The 26,296-nt window shown below is 41.8% G+C and overlaps 1 protein-coding gene and 1 pseudogene across 12 annotated transcripts in view; both read right to left on the bottom strand.

Moving 5' to 3' along the window:
* Positions 1–26,296, bottom strand: part of Cplane1 (ciliogenesis and planar polarity effector complex subunit 1) — a 100,699-nt gene that overhangs the window by 49,898 nt on the left and 24,505 nt on the right. For 10 of the 12 annotated variants that reach the window (XM_063281736.1, XM_063281741.1, XM_063281738.1 and 7 more), the window contains 12 exons: positions 20,870–21,028; positions 18,574–18,802; positions 17,853–17,992; positions 17,075–17,292; positions 16,539–16,703; positions 13,427–13,565; positions 9,981–10,090; positions 9,661–9,819; positions 8,651–8,759; positions 6,239–6,536; positions 2,673–3,609; positions 476–624 (listed from right to left, as the gene is read on the bottom strand). In XM_063281736.1, coding sequence (XP_063137806.1) covers positions 476–624; positions 2,673–3,609; positions 6,239–6,536; positions 8,651–8,759; positions 9,661–9,819; positions 9,981–10,090; positions 13,427–13,565; positions 16,539–16,703; positions 17,075–17,292; positions 17,853–17,992; positions 18,574–18,802; positions 20,870–21,028 — 2,812 coding nt within the window. Of the gene's footprint in view, positions 1–475; positions 625–2,672; positions 3,610–6,238; positions 6,537–8,650; positions 8,760–9,660; positions 9,820–9,980; positions 10,091–13,426; positions 13,566–16,538; positions 16,704–17,074; positions 17,293–17,852; positions 17,993–18,573; positions 18,803–20,869; positions 21,029–26,296 lie in introns of those variants that run through there. The other 2 variants (XM_063281740.1, XM_039103535.2) reach the window with 2 other exon arrangements.
* Positions 21,035–26,294, bottom strand: Hnrnpa1-ps29 (heterogeneous nuclear ribonucleoprotein A1, pseudogene 29; annotated as a pseudogene).

Below are 26,296 nucleotides of genomic sequence, written 5' to 3'. Positions count from 1 at the left end.
CACAGGTTGCCGAATGAGTGCGTTTGAACAGGATGATAAGTCCTGGTCCTTCCTCTTTTTTGTTTCCTGACCAAGAAGTGGGTGGTTTTCCCTACCATGTACTTCCATTGTGATATCCTGTGGCTTAAAGCAATATGGCCACCAGTCATAAAGTGGAACCTCTAATACAGTGGGCCAGATAAACCCTTTCTCTGTAAGCTGCCTAACTCATGTTTATCAACAGAGTGACGGAAACCTATTCTCAAGTAATATTGCTCCTACCGTTGTCGCATAGTAAAGGGGCCTTTCAGAAGGAATTAGTTCCTGCTAGAGCAATGTGCAAGAAGCACAGTTCACAATGAATTCCAGGTACTTGAGGAAGCTTACATTCTGTCCCTGTAGTTTAAAGAAATGCCCCTTCTTTTCATTCTGCTAAGCTCAAATCTTCCTAAGCCAACAGACTCTACTGAAAAGGAGGACACACATAGCCACTTACTTCCAGATGCCTTGACAGCATTCATCCTGGTCACTCCTCTCCTCAGCTCCAGTCTGAGCTGCTACTGGAATTGGAGAGTCAGCATTTCCATCAGTGTTGCTCTCCCTCTCAGCTGTCACTTGAGACTTGGTGCAATGATTCTCTAGAACCTAAAGAAACCACTTTAGAATTTTATATGGAGTATTACACTACTTTTTAAAAGCATACTTTTACATCATTCATATGCTACTTAGAACTGATTCTTTTATACATTCATTATTTACCACACTTGTACATCCAATTATTTGTTTTAGAAGTAATGGTCAAATCTTTCGTCTACCTGGAAAGAGTAAGTTTGACCTCCTACATAAAGCACAAAAAGAAACCATTCTTCAGCCAGCCAGTGTTAGTGCTTATCCTCAACCCAGCACTTGGAAGGCAGAAGCCTCCGAGGTCAAGGCCAGTCCTAGTCAGCAGTGAGTTCCAAGCCAGTCAGGAATACACAGAGAAAGCCCCCTTCAGGGGATTTTTAAAAAAGGAAAAGGAACAAAACCACTCTTCCACATATTTAACCTATAATAATTTGTTGTTGGCCATAAAACAGCAGCAGTAAAAACGGATGCACTCATCCCCCTCTGCTTGCCATGATGATGACATCTGAGAACTGGAGAGACAGCTCTGTCCTCAAATCCCTTACCATGTAAGCACAAAGAACTAGGTTAGACCCCCTAGAACCCATGCAACAAAGCCAGGGGTATTGGCACAAAGCTGTAACTCCAGTCATGGGCAGGTAGAGAGGATCCCTGGGTTTGCTGGCCAACCAGCCAATCTTCCTAACAAGTTCCAGGCCAGTGAGAGACCCAGTCTGAAAAACCTAGATGGACAGCACTTGAGAAATGACATCTGAGTTTCACCTCAGGCCTCAGTGAACATATACATGTTCCCTCCCTCCCCCCTCCCCCCCAGACACAAAATTTCATGATTACATAGAGTTAAAACACAGGCACCTAAAAAATACAAGTGACTGGGCTGGAGAGATGACTCCATTTAAGAGCACTGGCTGCTCTCCCAGGGCACCTGGGTTTGATTTCACTCCCAGCAACCACTTCATGGCTTACCACCATCTACAACTCCAGCTCAAAAGATCTAACACCTTCTCTAGCTTCCTCGGTCATTGCATGTGTGTGGTGTACAGACATACATACAGGCAAAAACCACCATGCACGCACGCGTGTGCGCGCACACACACACACACACACACACACACACACACACACACACACACACACACAGGAAAATTATGTAAAACAATACAAGTACTAATTCAGACATGCATTACCTAGAAATACACATTTCAAGAAAACAAGTACCCTCATTTTACATAAACTTCATACCTTAAAATAACAGAAATGGATTTTTTTTAAAGATTTATTCATTTATTATATATAAGTACACTGTAGCTGTCTTCAGACACACCAGAAGAGGGCATCAGATCTCTTTACAGATGGTTGTGAGCCACCGTGTGGTTGCTGGGAATTGAACTCATGACCTCTGGAAGAGCAGTCGGGTGCTCTTAACTGCTGAGCCATCTCTCCAGCCCGGATATTTTTTTAAAAGACAAGAAAAATTCATTTAAAAAAAACAAATGTACACACACACACACACACACACACACACACACACACACACACTTCTTCAACACTGTTTTAGAATGAAGGTCTTTGCCATCAACATGCTAAAGAAGTACTGGTAAGCATTGCTCCTCCATAGCTATTTTTCTGGGTCAAATTTTCCAACCTTTGTCTCAAGAGTATAAATAAAAACATCCCCTAATGCATTTGCTGAAAACTTCAGTAACAACAAAAAAAAGTAGCCCTTTATCAACTAACGCCTGAAATTTAAAAGAGAAAAAAAAGAAATGTGAAGACATTTATAATGTTAAGAAAGTGTTTTCTTCCCTTTTTACTGTGCACAAATAACATAAAGAAACATAAAAAGTAAAATCCTCAGAGCTTCACTGAAGCACCTTCACTGTAATCTTCTCAAAGAATGAAAGGAATCTCTCTAAGAAGAAAAAGAATACCCTGGGTGATGCAGGGCACGATCAACATTGTCGTTAATTTGCTATTACTGTAATACATTCTTTACAGGGCCAACAACGGCTCATTTAAACTAGAATGGTACTTTCCTCACTTGTTGTGATGGCTTATGTAATTACCTTAATAATGCCATTGGTTGCCGAATATGCAGCCAAGTAGGGTTGCTCCAGAAGCCACAATGAGGTAAGAATGGCAGCTGTAGAGGTCTTCACACGAATTACTGGACTGTATTTACAGGACGACCGAGTGACCTCAGAATCACAGAGGAGTCTCCGATCTGACCACCGGATCATCCACTCTACCAGTCTCCCTGCATCACCAAACAAGTTCTGAAGTACCAGAGGAAGGTCCTCCCGAGGGTGGCCAGCACTGCACTGAAGCACTCGGAAACTGTGTCTTCCAGTTTTAAAGAACTTGGGAATCCAAAAGGGGTGGCCTGATGACCTCTGAACTGTGGGTTTCTCCCGTTTGTCATCTGGAGCTCTATAAATTGGCTTTTGTTTTAAACCAAACAATCCCACCTTTCTTTCATGGTTCATGACTTCAGGTAGAGGGTTCTCTGCAGTGCTCCCTGACTGGCTACCTACTTCTAAAGCTGAAAGGGCCTGGCTTTCTAAATTTCTGGCTCCTGCATTGTTTAGAGAAAACAGGTTTTCAGATTCCTGTGACTCAGGAGTGACAGCAAAGCAGGAACCAGCTCTATACACACTGTCACTGCTGGCTTTGCTCTGGCGTCGTTTTAATGTTGTATGTACATCAAAAAGTAGAGAATTAAGTTCGTGTTCTCTAAGATGCTCAGAAAAGCTTGTCAAAAATGGAATGCCAGGATCACGGGAACAAAGGTCTCTTTCAAGAACATAGCTCAAGAAGAGCTCAAGGAAGTTCATATATTCATCATCGTCACGCTCAAATTCCCAAACACCAATTACAGGAAGTGCTTCTTTCCCTGAAGTTTCATGATCTTCTTTCCTTTGGGGGTTCTCTTTCTGATTACTTATTTTCTTTTTATCACTGGGCTTACCAACCAATGCTAAATCCATATGACTTGGGGCATGCCTATGGTATAAAAAAAAAAACAAAATTAACTTAGCCATTGTTTAATTATTAATATTGATCTTTTAATGGATTTTAAAAATATTTTCTATATTGATCAAGTCATGTATCTTTTTTTGTGTTTCAATTGCATATCTTCTCAGTGAAGCATGATGAACTCCATGATCTCTAATAAGCAGACTGTTCTACAAGGTTGAATGAACAGGGGTTGGAGAATTAGCTTAGCAGTTGAGAGCACCAGCTGCTCTTCCAGAGGACCTAAGTTTGGCTCCTAAAACTAGGCAGCTCAAAACTATTTGTAATTTAAGTTTCAGGGAATCAAATGCCCTCTTCTTATCTCCAGAGGAGCCAAGCATGTACTTGGTACACATACATACACATAAAGTAAAAATAAATATCTTTAAAGTACAATATGCAAAGGGAAACTGGCATAATTAAAATGTGTTCGCATAAGGTTTACCATGGGAAAAGAATAAGGGCACTGCCAAGATGACTCAACAGGTAAAAGCACTTGCAGCCAAGTCTCACGACCTGAGTTTGTTCCCTGGAATCCACACAGTGGAAGAAGAAAACCAACTCTCAAACTGTCCTCTGACCTCCACAGCAATGCCATGATGTGCACATCCCCCACATAACACACACACACACACACACACACACACACACACACACACACACACACACACACACTCTAATAAAAATAAAACACATGAATGTCCATTCTAAAGGTGAAAAATAACCCTCTAACAAACATTTAGAAAATTAAAGTCAACAAAGAGTCATGTGCCACCAATATGCATCCAGTGTTCCATGGTTCTTTTCCCACTGCTTCCTTCAACCCAGTGACACTGTAAACAAGAAGCACAATTCCTTGAGTTCCACTATGCAGATGCTTGAGTCTTTTTAAATTATGACAATGAAAACAAATCGCTTTGTGAAACCTGTTGGCAGGCACATTAGTTGTGAGCCACAATTGCTTTCAAGTGCCTCTTTTCTTTCTTTTTTTTTTTTTTTTAAAGATTTATTCATTTATTATATATAAGTACATTGTAGCTGTCTTCAGATACACCAGAAGAGGGCATCGGATCTCTTTACAGATGGTTGTGAGCCACCATGTGGTTGCTGGGAATTGAACTCAGGACCTCTGGAAGAGTAGTCGGGTGCTCTTAACCGCTGAGCCATCTCTCCAGCCTTCAAGTGCCTCTTTTCAACCCAGTGCTAGGGTAGAACACAGCCTCTCAGGTCTCTCAGTAAGAGAAAAGTTGTGAGGTCCCTGGGCCCAGGTCAGCGCATGCCTGCTTACCTAGATAACACGAAAGCGTCCGGCAAAGTAGGTCTACGTATTTAAGCACAGTTGCTCAACGAACACACTATTAAAATGTTACTAGGTATTGTTGAAGTACATTTGGAGTAGATATGATAATTTAACTTAAGATGAAAATTATTATTGATTATATAGTTTTTAAATCAAAGAGAATGGGGGTTGGGGATTTAGCTCAGTGGTAGAGTGCTTGCCTAGCAAGCGCAAGGCCCTGGGTTCAGTCCCCAGCTCTGAAAAAAAAAAAAAATCAAAGAGAACATATTACATTGCAGTTACTATAATTTTAATCAAATCAACAAAACTCAAGATCTCAAATCACAGGTTTATACAAGAGGGAAGAATCAGCCAGGAATTTATGAAGCGTTCTAAAGCTGAGTATCAAGTTCCTTCCTTTGGGCCCTGAAACATAACATCGCAATCCAATCACTTCAAACTACAGTGGTGTATCTATTGTCTGGAATTCTTAGAACCAGAAGCATTCTGAGTCTGGGTGGGTTTTCTCTCTTACTGGTTGAGGTGGAAGGCTGATATTTGTATATATGTAATGAGATGTCTTAGGGATAAAGCCCAAATATGGAAGCTTAGTGGTGTAACAATTATCTGTAATGTACAAGGGCTTGGGTTCTGGCTCCAACACTAGAAACAAAACAAACTTCCGCCATGTTCCAAATAATCCCATAACCCTTCCTCCCAGTGACCTGAGGAAGTCTATGAAGTGTATTTAGTGTGTTGACTTTGACCTCTCATTAATAAAATAAAATAAAATAAAATAAAAATCAAGCATGAAATTTTCAACTTTTACTTTTTTACTGGACTTTACAGCCGAATTCCATATTTTAGGTTTTAAATTAAGTATGTTAAATTTGCGTTTCAATACAAATATTAAGCTGGGTGTGGTGGCACAAACCTTTAATTCCAGCCAACATTTAGGATGCAGAGGCAGGCAGATCTCTGAGTTTCTAGCCTGCTACGCCTACATAATAAGACCTTGTCTCACAATGAAAACAAATGCCCCACCCCACCCCCTCGCCCACCCTGAATAAATCTAAAGATTGTTTAAAAAAAGACCTCAGGTCACCCACTGAATTGTGTCTTCTCATCTGTCATCTCAGATGTCAAAAGCATTCCATAATCTCAGGAATATTTACAATGAATTTCAAATATATAAACTTGCAACGCCATTGTGAGTTACAGAGGTTGGCACTTATTTATTCTTTATACTGTTGAGCATTCTGGGATTGGAAATAAGCTCATCATTTGCACTCTCTTCCAGAGGAAGTAGGTACTTGTATTACAACCTCCCAGTTGTACCTTTGATACAAGTGTATCCAAGTTTTCTCTTCAAAAGACAAGGTTTCAGAGAAGGTATCTGCATCACTGTGTAGCAGAGAACTGCCCAGTTCTAAGGTGAGTGTACTTCTGCTCAAACTGGTTCCCAGGGAAAACGTGTCAGCGGTGGCAGGAGCAGCAGCTGGTTTTTCTTCTTCATCCGGCTCCCATATATTCATCTCAAAAGCGCCTATGTTCCTCTGCACACGTTTTAGGGCTTTCACCCTCACTTTATGGGCAGACCTCATGACCACAGACATCAGTTCCTCAGTCTGGGGACCTAGGGAGAAAAAAAACTGAAGTTCTCATGGTTTATAGAAATGTTTCAACTCAAGATTTAAGGCAGGCATTGGAGTAGTGCGTGACTACAATGTCAGCACTTGGGGCACAATCAGGAGGATCAGAACAGGGTCTGGCCAGCCTTGTCTACACACTAAGTTCCAGAACATCCCTGGCCAAAAGGCTGAAAGAAAGGAAGAAAAGGAGGAAGAAAGGAATCCAATTATGACTGGAGACATGGAACCAAGATAACTGCTAAGGCTATTCCCACATTATTGCAGATTGTGTCTTCTTTAATATTTATTGGAAAACTGTGGCCCTTCCCAGAGCTGCAGAAGCTGAATAAGAGCATTCTTCTTCTTCTTCATCATCATCCCTAATAATAGATAAGATAATAATTAAAAAAAGACCCAGAGTCCCTCGCTCCCCTTCTTAAGAGGTCTATCATAGAGGAAATAATTCTTGGGTAAGCCAGGCTAGGAAATGTACACCTGCACATCTCATACCAACTCAGGACGCTGGGACAGGTGAATCAGAAGACCCATCTGGAAACTTACCAACCAACCAACCAAACCCCACCACAGATGAAGAAGGTATTTCTGATATAAACAGTAGATGCTAATATGACTTTTTAGAACTCCTTCACCCTGATAGCCTAACTCATGAAGTTGTCAATGCCTTAGAGTAGATAAGTCTCCACAAAACTGGTTAAGAAGAGACTCATAAAATGGCTGGTTCCAACTGTACCGTAAAGAATCTCAAGGCCAATCATGTCACTGAAAAGTACCTCAATGCACAAAATGAGCAAATAAAAATGCCTCATTTTCCTTAAAAAGACATAAAATTATGAATAAACAATGACAAATATTATTTTCTATACTCACTAAATGGGAAAAAAGAGAATATTTTTAGCAAAAATTAAGGCTTTTTTTTTACAATAAGTAATGAGAAATAACGTTTTCCCAAGATTTTCTATTAAAAATTTAAGCATTATTAATATAGAAAGAGAATATTTTCCAAGATAGAAAAAAGTATCAAGAACTACGCAAGTGCAAGTACTTCAGTTAAGGAAACAGAAAAGGCAGTTTAAGGTTCTCCGTGGCTGGTGTGGTTTGGTGCTGAAGCACAAGCAAGACGCTGCGAGGCCAGGTCTGCTCTGCATCGTCACAAGGAAGGAAGGAGAGAAGACGGGGAGGTTGCATGGCTGGCTTCGCATTCTACACATTTTGCCACAACAGAAAATCTACAAGGTCATGTTCAATGTACAGGATAAAATCAAAAACATAAGTAACTTTAGGCAAAGAAGAAAAATAAAAGTTTTCAATAAATACATGAAGTACAGAGACCACATGGTCTACTTCACTTCATTCTGAGGGGAAAGTCTTCTGTGTGGACCAGAATGGTTTTGAAGACATGAGTGCAAGTGATCCTCCCACAGGGCATGTTCATTTATATAAATCTCTTGCCATGTGTAATCTCTCTCAATACATATTAGCCAGGTAACAGAATTACCATTGTAATTAAGGAAATGAGGCCTAACGATATTGAGGAACTTGCCTAAGACACAGTTACTGACAGAGCTGAAGTCGGCTCCATCTAGTTCCAAACCAACTAATTAGTTCTGCAATGGGGTCATACATCCACTTTCTCATTCTTTACCTTTAGGGATGGGCAGAAACTCAGATACCTGAGTGGCAGACAACAGATACTTTCAAAGCAAGAGCATCTTGGAGCTAGAGGGATGGCTCAGCAGTTCTCAGAACTACTGTTCTCCAGAGGACAGGGTTCAGTTCCCAGCACACACATCAAGGCCGTTCACAGTTGCCTGTAACTCCAGCTCCAGGGAAACTGGGTCTCCAGAGGCACTTGCACACCCATGGCATGCACATATACATTTGCACACCCATGGCATGCACACATACATTTGCACACCCCTGCCATACACACATGCATTTGCACGCCCATGGCATACACACATACATTTGCACACCCATGGCATACACACATACATTTGTACACCCATGGCATACACACACATAATTAAAAATAAATCCTTTAAAAACAGAACATCTTCAACAATATTGGTCCATTAAACATCTAAGAAATAGCAAATACCTTTCACAACACCATGTTTGAGTTTCTGTTGAAGTGAGTGGTATTTTTCTCTTAAAGGAACCCTTATGGCCTCAGGATTGGGAAATGCTTTCACAAAAATTTCTGCTACCTTTAGAAACAAAATTAATGTTTTATGAGCAACACCAGTCTTTTTCTTCCTTCTTTTAATTCTCCAAACACTTTAAGTCAGAACATAAATGTCTACTTAAAACCCTTTTGTTGTTCAACCAAGCTACCAGAAATCAGCATCGTTTTTCTCTCTTCCATTTTTATTAAATATTTGACAAAATTATGTATATTCAAGGTAGAGGAAGCTGTGATCTGATATATAATTTATGCTGAGTATATCAGCCAAGTTAGCATGTCAATCACCAAATGCAGTAATAACTGTATGTGTGCACATGCACAATAAGAACACTTTAGATCTACTTCCTTCATCAAACGTCAGTAAACCATAGCACATCATTAATAATAGTCACCATGCTGCACACTAGCACCTAGAACTAATTCATCTTATGAATGCAAGTTTGGACCCTTTAGTCAACATCTCTTCATCCCTCCTCACCCTCTAAAAATAGTTTATTTTTCTCAATGAACATTTTAAAAAAATCTGTGGAAAAAAATTACATTGAGATGGATCTTAGAGGCACTGATCTGTTAGCCTCGAGGATTTATGAAAATTATCCCAAGAAGCAAAGAGGATATCAGAGGCTTAAGAAGAAAGAGAAGGATGACTACTTACTGAGGTGTGAGAAGACGCCATGTCTACCACACCTCTAAGACCTCCCTATTTCCAGCACACCCCCGGCCTTGGCAGCTACCACTCTGTTCTCTGCATCAATGAGCTTTAGGGTCTACCTGTGAGATCATACAGTAGCTATCTTTCTGAACCTGGAGGGTATTATTCAAAGTGCAACCAGTCCAACAGGAAAAGGCAACACCATCCCTAACTAAAACAGAAATCCATCAGGGCCTATTCAGAATTAGTTCTTTACCAATAATTATATTACCTTTCTGATTGGTGGCAGTTCTCCAATAAGGCTCAAAATTATATCCTGAATAAGTTCTTCCATATTAAAAAACCGAGAGAATGGTAGCATCCTACAGGCCCATTCCAGTGCATGAAAACAGTGCTCAACCACACAAGAATCAAACTCCACCTCAAGGTCCTATGTGGATAAGAAAATTGTTTTGTTTTGTTTTGTTTTGTTTTCAGTTTACATGGTCAGACCAGATAAGTTCAAAAGAACAGCTTACTACAAACAGTGAACACTTCTAAGCAACAATTTTCCAAGTAATGTTTATTTTCTGTTCTTGATCTCATAAATACCTTTTCTATCTTCGTATTTTCTCTTGCTTTCTGATACTGCCTGCAAGTGTATGATAATTTATCCCGGATATGCAACATCCAGCACAAAGCACAAAGTTCTCTGAAGCAACCTAAAAGCACAAACATAAAAGGAATTATGTGCGTATTACATCTGCAGGTCATTTATATCTTTATTATTATAAAAGAAAAATGTGAGGGCTGTCTGGGCAGACAATTAGTAACGTGGCTGCTGCTGTGCAAGTAGAAAGTGAAGAGTCTGGGCCTGTAGCACTCAGGTAAACGCTGGGGCAGTGTGGCAGCCCACTGTAAGCCTAGCAGGGAGAGGTGGGGATGGAGGCTCCCAGAGTAAGGTGGCTAGCTAGACGAAGCCTGTCTACGAGCTCTGGGATCAACTGAGGTACCTCAATGTATCAGATGGAGAGTGATCAAGAAAGACACCTGATGTCAACCTCCGACTTTCACATACATACACATGTGTATGCAAGCACACAGATGTGTAAAAATAAGTATAGGTTGCTATCTATATGCAGGTGAGGGCTGGCACAAGTTAGGTCAAGGCCATGATTGAACAGTAAAAAAACAAGGCGGGAAGTTTTCATAAGGCAGTAGAGAAGGAGAAGGAAGGAGAATCAAGATGGAGACAGAGAAGGACGACCCAGATCCGGGTGGTCTTGAATTGTCAAGGTAGCTGGGATGGATTTCTGTAGGCAAATTTATCTTATCTGGGTGGGCAGTTTATATCCTTATCAATTGGTTGTGCGTTTACTGTGTGGATGTATTGTGGATTGAGAATTTAACATATAAATCTGATTGTTGGGTTGCAGTTTGTTGAATCTTGATTTCACTGGGTTTTTGGGAGTTTATACTGTAACTATTAGGGGTGATGTTGGGAACGTAAACAGAATGGCAGCAGAGAGTTATGAGAGAAGAGTCGCTGCTGGGACCAGGGGGTGGATGCTAGAAACGTGAACAGAGTCCACAGTAAGAGAGCCGCGAGAGATAGGCAGTCGCCCTATGAGACTGGTGTGGCAATGGCCCGCCTTGGGATCTAGATGAGTAGAGAGATTGCTCCTGGGCTCAGAGAGTAGCTGTTGGCAATGTGAGATGGGATGGAGCTTAGCCGGTGAGATGCTTTGCTGACTGAGATGAAAATATCCCGCAGATGCCATGTGGCCCTAACAGTGCCGACGAGCACGGGATAAAAGAAACCCTTTTTTATTTTTTACTGCAATACACATGCACATGCCAAAATGCCAAAATCAAAAATGTGTTCACTATAAGCACCTTATATAAAAGCATAGAGATACTTCCAGAATTTTAATATATAACATTCTAGAATATTTTATAAATATCAGTTGCACGATGCTATAAAAATTACTAAATTATTTAATCTATTTAGTTCCAACTTATAAATTTATAGTATATTGTAAATATTTTCAATTTTAACACAAATTTATAATAATTATGTATCATTCAGAATACCACTTATTTTTTATAGCACTAGGAATTGAACCCAGGGCCTCATATCTGGCCGGTAAATGCTTTAACACTGAGCTACAAACCTGAAAACTACTTATTGATATGCATTTTTTTAAAGATTTATTCATTTATTATATATAAGTACACTGCAGCTGTCTTCAGACACACCAGAAGAGGGCATCGGATCTCTTTACAGATGGTTGTGAGCCACCATGTTGTTGCTGGGAATTGAACTCAGGACCTCTGGAAGAGTAGTCGGGTGCTCTTAACCACTGAGCCATCTCTCCAGCCCTGATATGCATTTTTACTTAAACTTTTTTTTGAGACAGGGTCTTATTACTGTGTAGCCCTGGGTGGCCTTAAACTCACTATACAGACCAGGATGGCCTTGAACTCATAAAAATCCACCTGCTTTGGTACTGCTCAATCTTTTAAATTCTAAAACCAAATTCCAATATTAATTTTTTGGTTCTTTTTTTTTTTTCGGAGCTGGGGACCGAACCCAGGGCCTCACGCTTCCTAGGCAAGCGCTCTACCACTGAGCTAAATCCCCAACACCCAATATTAATTTTTAAAAGAAGTTTTACATTTGTTTATTTATTTATGTGTATGTGTGCGCGCGCGCGCGCGTGTGCGTGCGTTTGTCTACGTTTGCACAATTGTGCATGGCCCATAGGCTTTGACTTGGAGGTCAGAAGACAACATTCAAGAGTCAGGTCTCGGGGTTGGGGATTTAGCTCAGTGGTAGAGCGCTTACCTAGGAAGCGCAAGGCCCCGGGTTCGGTCCCCAGCTCCGAACAAAAGAACCAAAAAAAAAAAAAAAAGAGTCAGGTCTCTTTCTACCATGTGGGTTCTGGGATTGAATTTAGGTTGTCAGACAAGGCTATAAGCACCTTTATCTGATGAGCCATTACAGAGGCCCAGAATACTAATTTACAGAACATGTCATATGGCCTGAGAGCATGATTCTCTTTTAGACCTGGCCCTGAGTCTGACTCCTAATGCTGTAAAACACACACACACACACACACACACACACAAAACTTCCCTCCTTCCCTTTCTGTTTCTGTCTTCCAAAGTTTTACTACCTTTTAGACCTGTCATACATGTAACTGGATACAAATTATGAACTGAGAAACCAATGTGTATAGGAAAATGCAAATAAAGCGCTAATTAAACAATGTAATTAGTCATAAGACAGACTTGATGATTTGCTGACCACAATGGCACCCATGTGTAACACCAGCTTTCAGAAGGCTAAACTGTGAGGAGAGTGAGTGCGGCTCACCTGGGTTACAGAGCATCAGAGACCCTCTCAAAACATAGAGCCTAATAGATATGTCAAAACAAAACTGCCTCAAAGTCAAAGGCTACTAACAAAGTTAACAAAATCTTTATGACATCAAATAAATTTGGCATACGATTTCAAGAAGTAAGAAATAACTAAATAACTAATAACTCAGAAATTTCACTTTGGAGACTTTAAGGAAACTTTTCATAATATGAATTAGAATTGATATGCCAAGACAACTTAATGTTTGTCTGATAATAAAAGCTATTAAAATTAGTTCATAATAAGTTCAATCAGAAAAATAGGAAACAAAATTGGTCCATCTTTACAGACAGGTTCAAAGCCCGCCTACTTAACAATGTGGTAGCAAGGACACCCTCCCTGCAAGGAATGCTACAGAAAAGGTATTCTTTAATGCTGAAATTCCAAATTTAAACAAGGAAGCAACAACAGTGTCAGAATTGTCACAATTCATTTTATGTAATAAAAGTGTAACTTACAACCATACACATAAACCATCTACATATATACATGTTGGAGAGTGTCAAAGTCTAAACCCCTAGGTATGGCATCAAAGAGCAAACTAAAGTTTAAAAAACTTTCCCAGACCAAGTGAAAATCCTATTACAGTTCATATGCATCTGAGTCCCAACCAAGTAGCTCATTTCTGACAAACCTAGGGCTTTGATGGAAACTTCATCAAGCTTATGGTCTCCGGCTGCTCCAGGTCTAAAGAATGCTATCCCTCCTTTACAGTAATTAAGTAAGGATTCAGGGAAAGAACTAAGAGAAGGGAGGGACCCTTTCACTCGAATCTGAAAAGAAGGATAGAATATGTTAATCATCAGTAGTAAACAACTTTCCAGGTGAAGCAGTCAAGAAAATGACACAGTGTAAGCAGCATCAGTCTCCCCACAGCGTGAGCAGCTGCGCTTCCACAGACTCCATTCACAAAACTGATTCAAGACAATCACTACATTCTGTCGGGAAAGAAAGAGGTGTTAAACCATTTGCATTCTCGTTTTTTCTAGATTCATCTCAGTTTTTTCCTACAGTCATGAGTAAGAAAATACTTAAATGTTATCTGATATTAAATGTGCAGTATCTAAAACAAGTAAAAAAAACAACCTTCCTTACGTAACTTATAAAAAATAAATCTACAAATGACAACATATAACGTCATCAATTAGCAAGTCCTGAAGGATAATGACTCTAGATAAGGACTATTTATCGGTAAATGTCAAACTAGAAAAGAAGCTTAGGAGTTGAAGGGGAACTGATACAGGATCCGACTTGATCCAAGTTCCTTGGGCTAGATAATGTTTAAAACTGAAAGAGACAGAGAAGTACACGATACTTACAAAGGATTCTTTCCCCGATCTGAGCCTGAATATAATCAAACCTGTGTACTTCCGTGGGTAGATATCAACAACCAGTTTCCAGAAAATAATGTGGCACGAAACCATCACAAACGTGGAAAACAGTACAGGACAATCACTGTTTCTCTAATATATCAAGGGTTTTGTTTTGTTTCTTTTTTTAAAAGAAGGATGCTATTATAGATATCAAAAAAACAAACAAAACCAAAGAGGAGCAGTAAGTTAACAGCATCCTCCTACCTATCACTTCAAGAAAGATATGATCTCATCGAATGCTGTAAGCATGCTAATGACGACCCGTCTACCAAACACTTTTCTAGTAGGATCTTACTAAGAGGGAGACCCAGCAAAAAGTGGGGACCTAAGTCCTGTGGCCACTGAACAGTCTGAATGAGTCTGAAAATGGATTTTTCCTGACAAGACACTGGAAGGGAGCACAGCTCTGCTGTTACCCTTGAATAGCTCTGTGGTAGAAGCAGCTTGCCTTGAGGGACTTCTGATGCAAGGAGACAGTGAGAGTGGGCAAGGTTTTAGGTCACGAGATTTTGACAACTTGTTAGAATGAAATAGAAAACAAATATGGTGCAAATATTTAACTATCATTTTGTAAAGATCTTAAAGCTCATCTTCTATAAGTGGTGGCTACCTAGCTGCGTTTCATATATTCATCTAGTCAACCATAAATAATAACTGTCTAATTCAAGAACTTTCTCATTACCATTACACAGACACAGACACAGACACACAATTATTAGGAGTCTTTACTTTCTATCTTCCCTTCTCCTGACATTGGAAACCACCCATCTATTTTTTTTGTCTCCATATGATGACAATAAACATTTTTAAGCATATTTTTATAGGAGTTGAATTACCTTTTTTTTTTTTAAGGAGTTGAATTTCTAAACCTCATTTTCTCTTTTAAAAACTTACGGGGTTGGGGATTTAGCTCAGGGGTTGGGGATTTAGCTCAGTGGGGCTGGGGATTTAGCTCAGTGGTAGAGCGCTTGCCTAGGAAGCGCAAGGCCCTGGGTTCGGTCCCCAGCTCCAAAAAAAAGAACCAAAAAAAAAAAAAAAACTTACTTAGGGGGCTGGAGAGATGGCTCTGTGGTTAAGAACACTGACTGCTCTTCCAGAGGATCTAAGTTCAATTCCCAGCAACCATATTGTGGCTCACAACCATCTGTAATAGGATCTGATGCCCTCTTCTGGTGTGTCTAAAGACAGCGACAGTGTACTCACATACATAAAATAAGTAATTCCTTTAAAAAAAAAAAAAGTTTACTTGGCCAGGCATCATGTTACCTACCCTTAAATCTCAGCACTCAGGGAAAAAAAAAAAAAGCAAATGATCTCTATGAGTTGAAAGCTAGTCTGTTCTAATTCAAGTACTAAGTTAGCCAGGACTGCATAGGGAAACCATCTCAAAACAAACAAACAAAAGGTAGTTTGGGGCTGAAGAACTGGCTTGACTGATAAACTGCTTGCCTTGTGGACACTGGGATCTGAGTTAACATCTCCAGGACATAGCAGGAGTTTACAATTCCAGTGCTCTTTCAGCAAGATGACAGGTGGAGACAGGAGAATCTCTGGAAGCTTGAAGGCCAGCTAGACTGGCAGATGCAGCAACAAAGTGTCCCAGATGAGGAGGAAGGTGAGGACTGACACCCAAGGTGCTCTGGGACCCTAACACACACTGTGGCATGCACACACCAACTTTCACATAACAAACTACATGGAGACATATATGTCATACATATATAATATTTTAATGCTAATTTCGGTCAGGCATGGTAATTCGTTTCTGCCGAGGTGAATCCTAAGCACTGAGGGCTAAGTTAAAGGCTATTCTAGGCTATACAATGAGATTCGTCCTGGCTCCCCCCAAAAAAAAGGCCAATTTCAAACCCCTGCTGATAAGGACTTGTGGTTGTATAAGAAACACATACCCACTCAGCGTCAGAACAGGTGAGTCAGCACAAGTCAGGGTGAAGAGCGTGGACAGCCCAGAGTCAAACTGCGCATCTCAGAAGACAGAGAAGGAAGTCTCCTGACATAAATAACCTCACTCGTAACTGTCCAGGCTTGGAACCCACTGGGTTTGCCACAGAGCAAAGATCTTAACTTTCTAGAAAAGGGGGGTGGGTCTTAAACAGAGGAAATCTTCCAGCATTTGGGGGCTAGAAATAAACAGGTACAATCTGGAAGAATTTACTATGTAGTGACACTTTCCATACTATACAGAGTAAGCTTAACCCAGAGACTCACATTACAGTGTCATCTCAGCCAGAAGTTGGCCTGAGTAAACCCAAGACTTCGGGTTCACAGGGCAGAACTCCTAGGAAAGCACTTGGTGCACATGAGCACATCGGCTGCCTTACTCAGCACCTGAGTGGCTGAGACATCGCATACCTTCTGCATGACCTTTCTTGCCCACCTCAGCTGTAAGATGTACCACTGTGCGACAGGAAAAGAACACCGAGATGCCCGGAAAAGCAGGAGAACGCGCTGCAGGATCCCAGACAGCTTCTGGCGGTTATCTTTTTCAGCTTTTAAAAGAAGATTGTCACCATGTTCCTGAGGACAACAGAACAGTTGTCTGTTACTTAAACAGCTGTTTGGTATGTTACCTAAGACCATGCATGTAGTAAATAGTTATGCCAGACACTAAAAGTTTATCTTCAGCTCTTGCATTTTTCACATGATCATTATTACCAGACTATTTCTTTAACATTTCTTTATTTATATGAGTACACTGTAGCTGTCTTCAGACACACCAGAAGAGGGCATCGGATACCATTACAGATGGTTGTGAGCCACCATGTGGTTGCTGGGAATTGAACTCAGGACCTTTGGAAGAGCAGTCCGTGCTCTTAACCTTTGAGCCATCTTTCCAGCCCCCTTAGCTACTTTTAAAAATCAGACAAATCAACTTCCACTGCGCTTACCTCACTAAGAAGGGCAGGCTGGGGGCAATACAACGGAGGCGCTGGAAGATACAAGTCGACGGGCACTAAGCCCCACAGCTTTTTACTGAAGTCCTTAGCGGAGTCCATCAACAGCTGTAGTGTTTCTGAAACAATATCAGCATCAGCCATGGCTGAAGCTTTCAGCACCTCTTGCACAGACCCAAACAGCAGATTGGCATCTTCTTCTTCAATGGGATCTAGCAAACACAACAGGAGGTAGCATTAGCCAGGAACGTTAGCTCATGACTATAGTCCTAGCACTCAGAGTCCAAGGCAGGAGGAATGAAGGAACCATTGTCACACCAGGATACATAACAAGACCCCTTCTCTAAGACAACAGCAAGGATAAATGTACGTACCTAACAGAATATACTCCAGTATGGCTGTCTGGTTTGGCTGTGCTGAAGATTGAATCTAGAGCCTCGTACATGTCAAGCAAGTGTTCTACTACGGAGTTACATGTTCTACTACCGAGGAAGCACGTTTTCATCTGACATCAGGTTTCTTTTTCTTTCTTTTTTGTGGTGCACAGATCAGACCCTGAGCAAAGCATGTGGCAGGCAAGTCCTTTGCCACTGAGCTGCCACTCCAGCTCGTTGACACCAGTTTGCAGTGCCCACAGGATTAAGTATAAATACCATCCTTAAATTTTTGAGAATTTTTCAGGGTGCTTGTATTTGTAAATATTCCTAAGTTTTTGTAATAGCACAGGGTTTATAGTAACCGGATACACTTAGAACTTATATAGGTAGCATACCTGTAAATTGCTTATATTTTGAGCCCTTTTCATTTTTTGCTGCCAAAGAGACTGGCTGACCTAAAAAACACTGCAGTTTTTCCTGGAAAATCTGGGCTGGTATCATATTTAAAGGTAGGTCCATGCCCTTTTTCTTGGACCTGCAATAAGATCAAGTTAAGAAAAATAAATAAAACTTTGAAAAAAGGAAAGATTTTACATCAAGAAGTAAGTATGCTTAAGAAAATATGGAGTCAATTGCTACGAAGGAAAAGAAAATACCATGGTAAAGCTCTTCAGAGGATCCAATTTCTCTATTCTCACTGCTGTCCTTCATACACACCTCTATCCAACACAACCCAAGCTTCTCTGCCAAATGCTCTTGCTCATGCACAGGATGTCTGCACTCCTTAGCTGCCCAATTCATCAAAATGCTACCTACCTACCCTCCAGGGTGCCTTCCCCTCACTCGCTATTATGCAATAATTAAAGCTTATCTAAAAATCCATTCCTCAGGTTGGTGACCTGGCTTAGCAGGTAGAAAGATAAGCTGCTACCCCTGATGATCTGACTTCAGTCTCTGAAACATACAAGGTAGAAGGAGAGAATTGACTCCCACAACTTTTCTTCTGACCTCCACATAGGTGCTATGACGTATGTGCACATGTACCACACACACACACACACACACACACACACACACACACACACACACACAAATAGATAATTTAAAAATCCATACCACATAGAATTGCAATCACGTTTACAGAACGCTTGGAAGGCCACACCAATGGAAACAGATGTCTTCCAGTCTCCAAGTTTATGTGCCATCCACACAGCCTCTGGAATCAGGCCACCAATAAATAATAATTCAAGGGTATATTCAACTGTCCACACATTTGAGAGATTCTGATCTCGAACAATACTGGCCACCTTAGAGTGTTGTAGAGGAATAAGTCGCACGGAATGCTCTGTGAATCAATTAGAGAAAATGATATTACAAGTGCACACACATACCCAAACTCATGCCTTCTTACATGAAATAATTTTTTAGTTAATATTTTCAAACATGACAATGAAGAGGCATATAAAATGAAATAATGCCCTCTAGAACAGTTTTATTAATACTGAAATATGTGCTTCTTTTTAATGGGCTATGTAAGCATCTCTAATAAAATAAAACACAGGGCTGGAGAGATGGCTCAGTGGTTAAGAGCACCCGACGACTCTTCCAGAGGTCCTGAGTCCAATTCCCAGCAACCACATGGTGGCTCACAACCATCTGTAATGGGATCCGATGCCCTCCTCTGGTGTGTCTGAAGACAACAACAGTGTACTCATATAAATAAAATAAATAAATCTTTAGAAAAAAATAAAATAAATAAAACACAGCAGAAATAGAGTGAGTGGGGTTGGGGATTTAGCTCAGTGGTAGAGTGCTTGCCTAGGAAGCGCAAGGCCCTGGGTTCGGTCCCCAGCTCTGAAAAAAAGAACCAAAAAGAAAAAAAGAAAAAAAGAAATAGAGTGAGTGCACTACACAAAATAAAGGTGACTACTGCTTAGTGGGTTAGATAAAATGTGCATACACATGTACCAGACCAGGGGCTGCAGCAGTGGTTCCCAACCTTCCTAATGCTGAGACCCTTTAATATAGTTCCTCAGGTAGTGCTGACACCACCATAAAAGTATTTTTGTTGTTATTTATAACCATGATTTTGCTACTGATATGGATTGTAATGTAAATACCTGATATGCAGGATATGCTTTAGGGAACTCCTGTGAAAAGGCTGTTAACCCTGAAAGGGGTCACGACCCATGTGTTGAGAACTGCTGGGCCACAAAGGGTCAGTGGTTAAGAGCGTAGACTGTTCTACCAGATCAGGACTCAGTTCCCAGAACCCATGACCAGCTCACAATCACCCGTAATTCCAGTTCCAAGGGACCCATGCCCTCTTCTGGCCTTCCTGGGCAATGTACTACTATATACATAACCACCTACAAAATACACACATACTAAAAATAAATAATCTTTTAAAATGTATTGGATCATAATGTACAGTAACTTAACTATTCAGAAACGTGTTCCTATTTTTCATAGCAGATTATGAAATCTGAAAAAGACTGTATTTTATCTCATTTTACATTATCCATAGAGCTAAAACGTTTTTCCAATTTCAGAAAATATTCAAGCCATACAAAATGTTTAAAACTTTACTTTTCTTTAAAAAAGAGGACTGGTGTCTGGGGAGAGAGTTTAGTCAATAAAGTGGTTGCCTTATACACATGAAGATGTGATTGGACCTCCAGAACCACACTTTTAAAAGCAGGGCATGCTTGTGTGTATTTGCAGTCTCTGTGCTGGGACAGCACAGGTAGGCAGACCCTGAGCTGCTGGTCATCAGATGATCTGTCTGGTGTATTCCAATCCTGTGAGGGAAGCTGTCCCGACTCAAAAATGATTTCAGAGAAAGCAAGAGCAGACAGTGCCTGAGCAGCAACGCCTGAGGTCTCCTCTGCTTCAGCACCCACACGCTGAGTGCATGCGCACACGCACATACACACAACCACACAGACTGGCAGCCAAGCATGGCGCATGTCACTTACAGTACTTGAGAAGCAGAAGGATCAAAAAGGGTTCAAGGCCATCCTGGGCTGCACAGGGAGTTTAAAGCTTACATGGGCTACACGAAACCCTGTCTCAACCAGCAACAAGAGGAAAAGGTTCTGATGTACCACTCAACGACAGAGCACTTGCCGAGCAGGCATGAGACTCTGACCTCAACCCTCCTACTGTCAGAGGGATGGGTGTAATAAACAAGGGAAAATATAAAAGGAAGGAAGATAAGCTGTGCAGATCACACCTATAACTTCAGCTATTCAAGAAGCTAAAGCAAAAAAGCAAACAAGTGAAAACGAAAACAACAATAGGTTCAGAAAAAGACAAGCCTGAGTCTCAAAACCATGCAAATTCCATAGGATACTGACTTAGATACCACGTGTAAAAAGCAAGGCACAACGGTTTTTGTTTAGCATATTACCTGTCTTAACATGAAGCGGAGGAAGGACATTCACACTGTGAGGTGGCAGGATGAAGAGTGGCTCATTGGTGAAGTAGGCAGCCATGAAACGGGCCATACACTGGACAACTCTGACTGCTGCCTCAGGATGTACATTTCTAGTCACCGCAACCTCAGGATCTAAACAGTTGAGCAAATGACCAACAGTTTCAACAAGCTATAAAAAGTAACATTATTTGAGACAACACCCACTCTCAGGCCCATCCAGTAATATACAGTGGAGTACAAGCCAACCAGAAGAGTCTCTCAGACCCTGACTCGAACCAGCTGGGGCCACCATTCTCTACCCCAGTCCTTTTAGAGAGTGCTGTGGTACACTGGGGGGTTGAAGGTGAGCACAGCCACTTTCAACACAGTGTTCCAAGCCACAGCCAGAGCATTAAGACAGGAGAAGGAAATTAAAGGGGCAGTAATAGGAAAAGACATCCAATTATCCATATTCATAGATAATATAAAATATACCAAAAATGTAACCAGGAAACTTCTATAAACAGTACACTTGGTAATGTGGCTGTGGCTGTCTTAGGCTACTTTGTGGGTTCTTTCATCCACCCTTTGTTTCACCCCTTTCTTCCACCTTTTCAACCCCGAAAAAAAGGATAGAAGGGAAAGAAAAAAGTTCCCTGAATAAAGTCAAGGATCAGAAAAGGATCAATGTTATCCTTAAACTACTTCCTGCTGAAGGGGTGTCAAGTTCCTTAGGGCAAGGTTGATCTTCGCTGTCAGGATATGTAGTTTCCATCTTGTTTCTTCTTTTCACACTATTTAACCAACATCAGCCAACAACCAACCACTAACCAACAACCCACTCTGCCTCTCAAACGTCCCCAGGATTTCAATGTCACACAATTGCACACACTATCTGCAGCTGGCAAGATCATCCGCCTGCTAGAGTAGGAGACAAAATATAGCTGCTGTGGACAATCTGAAGCAGCCCCAGATGTCACACCTGGGATTCAAACAAAAAACACTCTGTTTTTGGGGTTGGGGATTTAGCTCAGTGGTAGAGCTCTTGCCTAGCAAGCGCAAGGCCGTGGGTTCGGGCCCTGGGTTCGGTCCCCAGCTCCGAAAAAAAAAGAAAAAAAAAACATTCTGTTTTTGTTGTTTTTAAAAAAGACACATATTCAGCGTATCTGAATTAATTCACATATTATTCACGTATTTATCAGACTTTTACATTTAGCAATCAACAGCATGGGTGAAAAAGGTCTACAGTAAAACCCTTCGTTGGAATGCTTTACACTTTCCACAGAACAGAAACTAAAATAACCTGTTGTACAATTAGTCACAGATACAGTCCTGGAGCTTTTTTGCCCACACACATGAGTATTGTCTAAAACATGTCTTCTTTGTAGCAGCTAGGCCCTGCCAGCACTGTGCTTGGCTGAGTTCACAAATCTGTTGTAACCTGTGGCTTCCCTGTCACTTCTCTGGCTCTCCTCTCGTGCTGAGCTTTGTTTCCTGGCTGTAATTAGAACCTCCTGCCACTGCCATAGCTACTGCTGCTGCTGGAACCTCCATAGCCACCTTGGTTTCGTGGTTTAGCACAGTACTGGCCTCCACCACCATAAGGGCCAGAGCTCCTGCCTCCAACGTTTCCTCCTTTCATCAGTACAGATTTTGATGACTGGTTGTTGTAATTGCCAAAATCATTGTAGCTTCCACCACCTCCAAAATTGCTTCCACTACCACCGCCAAAGCTGCCTCTGCCTCCTCCGTTGTTATAGCTGTCAGAGCTGCCACTCCCGCCATAGCCACTGCCCTGGTTTCCATAACCCTGTCTACCACTTCCATAGCCTCTGCTTCCTCCAGAGTAACCAGGGCTGCCTCCTCCATAACCACCATCATTGCCAAATCCATTATAGCCATCCCCACTGCCACCATATCCAAAGCCACCACGACCACTTAAGTTCCCTCCTCGACCAAAATTGTCATTGCCACCAAAACCACCTCCACGACCACCACCAAAGTTTCCGGAACCACTTTAACCTTTCTGTTCAGATGAAGCACTAGCCATCTCTTGTTTCGACAGAGCCTTTCTTACTTCTCAGTTGTGGCCATTCACAGTATGGTATTTCTGAATAACAATCTTATGCACAGAGTCATGGTCATCAAAGGTGACAAAAGCAAATCCCCTCTTTTTTCCACTGCCTCTGTCAGTCATAATTTCAATTACTTCAATTTTCCCATTCTGCTCAAAATAATCTCGTAGGTGATGTTCGTCAGTGTCTTCTTTAACACCAACAAAGATCTTCTTCACAGTTAAGTCTCTGAGAATCTTCTCTTGACACAGCTCTCTTAGGTTCCACAACTCTTCTATCCACCTTGTGTGGTCTTGCATTCATGGCAGCATCCACTTCCTCCACAGTGGCGTTTGTGACAAACCCAAAGCCTCCGGATCTTTTGGTGTTTGGATCTCTGATCACCACACAGTCGGTGAGTGTTCCCCATCGCTCAAAATGGCTCCTCAGACTCTCGTTGGTTGTTTCAAAGCTCAGCCCTCCAGTGAAGAGCTTCCGCAGCTGCTCCGGCTCCTTGGGGGACTCTGACTTAGACATGGTGGCAGGGGATGAGAGTGTTCAGCCATGCTTCCTCGGCAGTGTCAAAGAGCAGAAAGGAAAAGATAACGAATGTGTCCCTCTTTCTGGGCTTTTTAAAGAAACCAAAATTCCAAAATTCTCACATAGTGGCAGAATACACAAACACACAAAATCAATTTATAAAAATCAGTAGCCTTTTTGTATACCAATTACAATACATCAGTCATAGACACACTCCCATTCATAATAATCTCAGTGGATAAATATATCTAAGAATAACCTAATCTGAGAAAGGCACTAAAAGATTGAAAGATCTCCCATGTTCATGCATCATTACAAGAATGTAAAAAATTACAATCCTGTCGAAATCATTTATAGATTCAATCAGATTCATTACAATCCTAATCAAGGTATTCATAATATTCACAGAAATAAAATTCACAGTATTCAAATTCATATGGAAGCACAAAAGACCTCAGATAGCCAAGCAATTAAAAAGGACGTGCTGGAGGGACTACAGACTTCGATTTCAAGCTGTGTCAGTTACAGTAACGGAACAGCAGGGTACTGCACAAAGACAAGCAGACCAACAGGAGGGTGCCAGACCCAAACCTAAGTCTATGTCACTACAGTCAGCCAGTATTCATAGACACTGAAAACACAACCTGAGGAAAGACATCAAGCTCAGTAAATGGTGTCCTAGTTCGTGTTTGTTCAGCTTAACACAAGCTAGAAGTATGAAAAAGCTAAGTTGACAAAAATGCCCCCATCAGACTGCCTGTAGGTGTGCCAGTGAGATATTTTCTTGGAGGACCCAAGTCAACTGTGGACGGTGCCACCTCAGTCCTGGGTGTTATAACAAGTACACTGAGCAAGCCAGTAAGCAGCACTCCTCTAGGCTCTCTGCTTCAGTTTCCCCCTTTAGGTCCTGCCCTCATTTCCTTTCTCAATGGACAAGGTCTCTTGGCTAACCAGGAACTCATTATGTAGACCAGGCTGGCCCTGAAGTCATAGAGATTCACCTGCCTCTGCCTTCGAGTGCTCAGATTATTGGTCAGTGTAACAATAGAAAGCAAACTAAAACAACAATACTGAGAAAATTGGACATCCACATTTTAGAAAAATGAAACCAACCCCTATCTTTCACCCTGCACCACAGAGCTCCATTCCCTCAAGGACGTCAGCATGGAGGCTGAAGCTGCAGGAAGAACACACAGACAGTGCTCCACAGGATACAGGGGCTGGGAAGAGCTCTCTCACACGATTCCGTTCACTCCTGAAGCTGCAGGAAGAACACACAGACAGTGCTCCACAGGATACAGGGGCTGGGAAGAGCTCTCACACGATTCCGTTCACTCCTGAAGCTGCAGGAAGAACACACAGACAGTGCTCCACAGGATACAGGGGCTGGGAAGAGCTCTCACACACGATTCCGTTCACTCCTAAAGCTGCAGGAAGAACACACAGACAGTGCTCCACAGGATACAGGGGCTGGGAAGAGCTCTCACACGATTCTGTTCACTCCTGAAGCTGCAGGAAGAACACACAGACAGTGCTCCACAGGATACAGGGGCTGGGAAGAGCTCTCACACACGATTCTGTTCACTCCTGAAGCTGCAGGAAGAACACACAGACAGTGCTCCACAGGATACAGGGGCTGGGAAGAGCTCTCACACACAATTCCGTTCACTCCTGAAGCTGCAGGAAGAACACACAGACAGTGCTCCACAGGATACAGGGGCTGGGAAGAGCTCTCACACACAATTCCGTTCACTCCTGAAGCTGCAGGAAGAACACACAGACAGTGCTCCACAGGATACAGGGGCTGGGAAGAGCTCTCACACGATTCCGTTCACTCCTGAAGCTGCAGGAAGAACACACAGACAGTGCTCCACAGGATACAGGGGCTGGGAAGAGCTCTCACACACGATTCCGTTCACTCCTGAAGCTGCAGGAAGAACACACAGACAGTGCTCCACAGGATACAGGGGCTGGGAAGAGCTCTCACACACGATTCCGTTCACTCCTGAAGCTGCAGGAAGAACACACAGACAGTGCTCCACAGGATACAGGGGCTGGGAAGAGCTCTCACACACGATTCCGTTCACTCCTGAAGCTGCAGGAAGAACACACAGACAGTGCTCCACAGGATACAGGGGCTGGGAAGAGCTCTCACACGATTCCGTTCACTCCTGAAGCTGCAGGAAGAACACACAGACAGTGCTCCACAGGATACAGGGGCTGGGAAGAGCTCTCACACACGATTCCATTCACTCCGAAACTAAAGCCCACAACTGATGAGATTTCATAACACTGAAAAGCTTCTGCACAGCAAAGGAAACAATCAACCTAGTGATGAAGAAGCCCACAAGCAGGAAATGACTTGGCCAGCTAATATCCTCCAAGAGGTTAAGATCCAGAGTATACAAAGGACTGAAATAACAAGGAACTGAGAAAAGCAAGGAATTAGAAAGAAAATGAACCTATTTTGACTCCTTGAGAGAAGTAACTTCAGTGAGTTCTTGGATAAATCTCAAATAACAACTCTGTGGTAAGCCACCAAGAAGCTGACAGTCCAAAACCCACAAAGAATAACTTAGTCACTGTAACGGCAAGGCAGTTCTTACATGTAAACAATTTGTTCTCTAAATCCATAAAGAAAAATGAATGCTACAGTCAGTGGGATGGCACATTCCTATAATCCCAGCACTTAGGAGGGGGAGGCAGAAGAACGGCCATGAGGTTGAGGTCAGCATGGGCTGGTTACACGAGTACCAAGAAAGCCAGAGAGAGACACAGCGAGACCCTGCTTCAAGATAAACAAATAAATAAGTGAATTTTAAAAAGC

Source organism: Rattus norvegicus, chromosome 2 (assembly GCF_036323735.1).
Source record: "Rattus norvegicus strain BN/NHsdMcwi chromosome 2, GRCr8, whole genome shotgun sequence".
Lineage (NCBI taxonomy): Eukaryota > Metazoa > Chordata > Mammalia > Rodentia > Muridae > Rattus > Rattus norvegicus.
This window is presented reverse-complemented; position numbering and strand designations above follow the sequence as displayed.